At 53.0% G+C, this 6,000-nt stretch overlaps 1 protein-coding gene across 2 annotated transcripts in view; it reads right to left on the reverse strand.

The window, feature by feature from the left end:
• The window catches only part of TLL2 (tolloid like 2), an 83,269-nt gene extending 78,631 nt beyond the window's left edge, over positions 1 to 4,638 (reverse strand). Inside the window, exon 1 of one of the 2 annotated variants that reach the window (XM_072931022.1) lies at positions 4,403 to 4,638. In XM_072931022.1, coding sequence (XP_072787123.1) covers positions 4,403 to 4,553 — 151 coding nt within the window. In that variant the 5' untranslated portion in view covers positions 4,554 to 4,638. The remainder of the gene's footprint in view (positions 1 to 4,402) is intronic. The other variant, XM_030275948.4, reaches the window with a different exon arrangement.
• Between the last annotated feature and the right edge of the window lie 1,362 nt (positions 4,639 to 6,000).

Genomic DNA, 6,000 nt, shown 5'->3' on the forward strand with positions numbered 1-6,000 from the left:
CAGGACTCCAACACAGAACAGCCATCTGGAAGAGGAGCTATTGCACCTCCAGCTCACAAAAGGCAGAAAGTGCCACGTTAGGAGCTGAAATACCCAGGAACCAAGATGGTGAAACCAAACTGCAGCTTTTTCTCCCCACCTGGCAAGTTGAAAAGAACCTCACAGCAGGTTTGAGCTGGAAGAAAGGAATCATCAAGCCAGAGGACACAGCCAAAGGACAAGTTATTCAGTGCCCAGCTCTCCCCCCTATTTACACCCACCTCCTGTTGCTGACATAAGCTGGATGACATTATCCCCAGAGGTCACTTTGAACCCCAGAGATTCTGCTCTTCACCTCAAATTAAAGTTTGTACAAGCTTGTATCCAAATAACTACCAGAACAAATTACAGGCTATTTAATTCCTTTGGTTCCAGTTTGTCTGAGGAGCCTCAGGAGGACATGCTTGTTTAGTTTAGAAGGCACCCACGGTTCCTCCTGCTGCCTGCCTGGCATACAGCCTCACTCAGACCTGCACACTGGCCTGGGTGTCCTTAACTGGATCCTCTGAGCAGCAAACCCATCCAAAGCACATGTGAGGCTTATGACATTTTCCCATCTATTACAGAGCAGTTCTGGGCAGGAACCTTTGTACTATTCCCTTTGAAAAGCTCCAGTGAGCTGCTGCAACACTCAGCAAAATCCACCAGAGCCAGCACTGCCACCTTCCCTGGCAGCTCAATCTAACAGTGCAGTGCTGCCTCAGCTGCCCCTTGATCAGCCACTCAGGAAGCTCCTTGTTTCTGCCTTGTGAAAAGGCAGGAAAGCAGTCACGTTAGGAAAATAAAATCCTGGATGAGTGGAGTTAAGAGCTTGAGCAGCAGTGGAGCTCTGGCCATCATCTGAGCCCGGGTACCTGGGCATGTGTTGACACCAGTAGTTCAGTGGTTGCAGTGCTTTAGGAGGTTACTGCCCTGTGCTGTCCCTCCTGCCTTGCTGCAGGAGATTATTACATCCTCCATTAATGCAACAGAGAGGAGAATGTGCCAGGCTTTCCACTCCCAGTCCAGCAGTACAACTATCGACAGCCTGCACTCAACCTCAGGGCATGAGCTGCAGGGGTGAGGAGCTGCCAGGCTTTTATCTCATAACCTGCCAGATTTAAATCCATAGCAGCTTCTGGGCCACAGCCACTGGCCCACAGGAAATTAGAAAAAATAAAAGATAATAAAGAGAAGTAAGTGAAGCGCTATAGTTTTAACAGCTTTGGAAATCACGTGAGAGGAGCAGCAGCAGCTTGTCCTCACCTGGGCTAAGAGCCTGCACACAATCTGCAGCCACAGCCCCGTGCACAGGCACCGCTGCCCACAGCAGCCATGGAAGCATCACCCAAGTCTCACAGTGCTCACAGTCTCTGTTTCCCCTCGCAAAACATACCAGACACCTGAGCACTTCACAGCAGGTCTGCAGCCACTGCCCTCTCCAGTCATGCTTCTTGACAGATCCCGACACTGTCCCACGAGTGGAGGAACTCGGGCCTAAGGAAGTTAAGAAGACTTGTCACTGCTATAGCTCATCAGGGTCAGTGTGACAGACTTCCAAACAGCATTAGACCACAGCCCAGACAGGCCCTCTTGGAGAGACAACTCTATTAATGGTGTCTTCATCTTGTTTCACTAATAGAAATAGATCACTTATTAATTTTAGCTCAGCTAAGCTTTTGAGATGGTGTCTGCAGCAGAGAACACCTGCCTAGCTCCACTAGGTGCTGATGGTCTAGGACAGGACTAGGAAGAATACTGTGAATGCAAGGCAGGGTCTAACACAGATCCTTGTGGTACAAGCCTTGTTTGGTTTGTCTTGGGGCTAACTTTAATAATTGGAACTATTGAGCACACTGAGAGAGGTACACAGCATGTAAGGAAGCAGTGTCCTGTTCTCTAAGTGCTCTGCACAGCCACACGAAGAGAAACTGGATCAGAGAGCCTGGAAATTCAGCGTGTCTCAGGACACACTGAAAGAACCAGAGCCTCTTTCTTCTACAGAAAACAAGAGCGAAACTTGAGAAAGCCGGTAATGGTGCTCACCAGAGCAGGAGGCTGCAGCAAAGCAGAAGGCACTGTGCTGCCCTCCACACGCACAGACTGGTGAGAAAGGCAAACTCAAACTGCAGCACTGCAGCCTCAGGTCAGGAAGCCAGAGCAGTGCTGGGCTAGGCTGCCTGGCAGCCCCCACCACAGGCAGCTGTGTGCCAGCACCGCCAGAAACACCTGCCTGATCCTGGGAGGAAAAGAACCACCTGTGTGACCTCCACAGGTCTTGTTCACTCCTCCCTTTCTATTGGAAAGAAGACACTGGGAAAGCAAAAAAGGCAAACACTGAGAAGTCAGAAAATAAAGATAATTTCTGTGATTGATCCTGCCTGAATTGAATTAACAGGAATAACACACACAAAGTTTTTCTGTCTACCACAAGAAGAGGTGCTGATGTAAATGAAGGGAGGCTGTCCTTGGCAGCCCAGGCTCTTTTCTGTGTGCATGCAGAAGTGAGAGGGAGAGAACTTGGGAAACCAGGGGACAGCAGGAGAAAAAACTAAAAGGTCCTACAATGAAGGAAGGCAAATGGAAGGCTGTGAAAATATTTTTTTCCCTTTTTCTGCCACAGGTTCCCTGTTAGATGTTGAGAAGTCAAGTAAAGTAAATGTTCTCTGTGTGGTCCTTAAAGGAGCATTCCTCATCCTCCATGTACTTGATCGGACATCAGCACCCAGCAGTCACAAGGGCAAGTGAGGCAGCAGAGATGATGGTATAATTTTGAGGCGAAAGAAAGGATAATACATTTTCAGATAGGAAGGCTGAAGCACTGTATCTGTAGTTCTCCAAGTCTAAACCATAGCTGTGTCACTAACAACTAGTTTCACTAGCAAGAGAGATCAATTCATTACCATTTAGAAGTAGACACAAATAACAGTAAAGTATTTTTGGGCTGAATCCCATATTCATTACAAAGAATTAACCTCCACACACACACCAAACTATATATCAAATGACAGATGACTTGCTGATCAAGGGAATGTTTTGTGCAAAAAATACTCTCTGGAGAGGACTGAGCTGAATTTTGGAAGGAAACCCACCGCACTCAGCCTACATACAAAGCCAGCTAAACTTGCTGTACCAGGCAGAGAAGCTCTGAAAGACATTACATTGACAGAGCTCGTCTATGTGAGCAGATACGGCTGCAAGTACCGCAAAAGCAGGCAGGAGAGAGCTGATAACAGGAGAAGCTATCACCAAGGGACACTGAGTAACAGCGAGGAGCACATTCAGGGGCAAAGCCCCAACTCAAGAGACCAACACCACCCATGAAGAAACACCTTTCTTTTTTCAATACTCCTACAGTATTAAGAAAACAGGACTTCACACAAAATTATCTTTAAATGTAACACAACTAACAAGTGATCAGTTGCCAATTTCTCAGCGGAGAAGAAATTCACAATACTACAACATTCTCCAGTAGCTGGAACCCAAACGAATTACACTCACATCAAGAGTACCTCCCAGCTTTCCAAAAGAAAATCTGGGTCCGTATTATCTTTAAATTAAGGCGATGCAACATTAGGGATGACAGCAGCTCTTTTAGAACTCGAATAGATAAAAGGCAACGAGCTCAGGACCAGCAGAGTGCAGTCTGACAAGGCAACGAACAACTCCAAGAAAGGGCCGGAGGGAGCAGCTGGAGGCTTTTCCCGGGGAGGATGTTGTACCTGCACACAGGCAGCTCCGGAGTACCGGGGTGCCCCGGGAGGCCGGGCTGTGTGCAGGGCGGGTCGCGCCGGCTCCGCACCCCGGGGAGCCCCGCCGCGCTCCCGCCGCTCCGGGGCGCGCACCGCAACTTCGGGCCGGACAGAGCTCGGGGCAACTTCGATCAGCTGCCAAAAGGCTACGGAAACGCACAGAAAAAAAAAAAAGCCAAAATTGTTGAGGGCGCGGATGGGGGGGAAAGAAGCCCCAACCCCAAAATGCAAAGCACGGCCGGGCATTTCCTTGGCTTTGCGGGGGGGAGCGCACAGCTGGGGAGCGGTGTGGGAGCGTGGGGCGATTTACAAAAGAAGCCCGGCACAGCCTCCCACCGGGGCTACAGCCCCCGGGCAAGGCGGGCAGCGGGGCGCAGGCTGGAGGCAGCCGGAGCCCTCCCGCACCGGCGGGCCGGGCACAGGGGCAGCTCGCCGGGTGCCGCACGGTTCGGGAAGGCAGCGGGATGCCGGGGGCGCTCCCGGCCGCGCCGGGGGCTCCCGCCGCCAGGTGAGCCTGGGCACGCTGCGACCGGGCAGACCCGGGGCACCGCGGAGGGCCTGGCAGGGACACCTGTCCACCGCCGCCGCGCTTCCAAACTTCTCCCGGAGTTGCAGCCAGCCCGCTTCCCTACCGGCTTTGCAAGGGTCGCGGTACTCCATCAGCTCCTCCGCCGTCTCCGGTTCCCCCAGCGCTAAGGAGGCTCCGGGCGCGCCCGTCCCCGCGGCGGGCAGCAGCAGCAGGGAGAGCAGCAGGCGGCGGAGCGGGGCGGCCCCGCGGCCCATGGCGGCGGAGCGGGCGGCGCGGCTGCCCGGGGTGCGGGCACTGCGCGGCGACAGCGGCCCCGCGGCCGGGGGGCGCCGCCGCCGCTCACGGCGCCGCCAGCGAATCACGGCCGCGCCCGCGCCGCGGCCCCGCCCCGCCCGCCCCGCCCCGCCCGGCCCGCGGGCACCCGGGCGCAGCCGCCGCCTCCCGCCGCGCGTGGGAGCGGGAGCCCCGCCGGGCTAACAACGGCCCCCGAACGTCGGGAATTACCGACAGCGCCGTTAGGTACTGCTGCCGTCATTTAGCGTTACTTTCCCGCACTCGGTACTTCGCGGGCAGCCAAAGAGAATTAGCCCGTCCGCCGCCGCGAGAATCAACGCTTCACATCGCAGCCTTGAAACCCCAGTGTAAGCGGAGCTGTTAGACCGAGGATGGAGAACAGTGGGGAAAAAGGATCACTCCAAACTAAAGAATGGGAGAATTAAGAAAGATGGGACTAAACATCAAGACGTGCATTTATCTCTCTTACCTGCTTTTCACAGTAGTTTTCAGGGGCAACTAGGCTGTTTTACTGGAAATGTGGGCTTTGGGATGATCCATACACAGCAAAGCCTGGGAAATCAGGAAGATGGATCACATGTAAGATGCTCAATTGCATCAAAATCTACACCTTGGTATCTGATCTGGCGATTATCTGAGCCCATACAATATCTTGGACAGCTCTGACAGCAGAGCATGGGGTAACACACTGGAAAGCATCATACTTCTAGGGCTGCTGGTTTGGGATGGAGGTAGATCACAGAGGCACGATGACTCTTCTGCTTGCACAGTGACAAGGCAGATGCCCAAAGCCGAGACATCTCACTGGGTGCCGAATTGCCTTACAAATAATCTCACAAAGGCCAGCCAGGTGCTCCCATATGAATTCAACACTGCCCAGCACAGCCTCTGGTGTGAGATGATGTTAGGCTGTGGCTGGAGCAGTACTTAGAGGTTGGTCATCTGTGCTCGTGCTGCTCGGCAGATGCAGCATTAGGCAGAGAGGGTACAGCTGCCATCCCGGTGAGCAGGGGGGAGCTGACAAGGGTACAAGCTCAGTGGGGTGCTTGTGGGGTGAACGTGTGTACCACTATCTCCTGGTGCCAAAACTGCTCCTTCGGCTGTGTACTTCCAAGCTCCCACAGCAGGATTGTCAAGCAGCATTTCCCAATACAGCATAGGCTCCAAGCCCTCCCTCCACTCAGACAGCTAATCATTTGCCATCCATAAATTTGTCCCTTCTCTTGCAGCCTATGGCAATGAATGATAACTCAGCACAAAAGGGCACAACATGATTCAGGCATCTCCTCAGCAGCAACACAGTCTACTGCAAACTCTTCCTGACAGTTGTCCCTGCCATTCATTTAATATTTAAAATTGTCTTCAAACCTTCACGGAAGCCAAAAAGGCTGCATCAGACTCTGACAT

Source organism: Taeniopygia guttata, chromosome 6 (genome assembly GCF_048771995.1).
Source record: "Taeniopygia guttata chromosome 6, bTaeGut7.mat, whole genome shotgun sequence".
Taxonomy (NCBI): Eukaryota; Metazoa; Chordata; class Aves; order Passeriformes; family Estrildidae; genus Taeniopygia; species Taeniopygia guttata.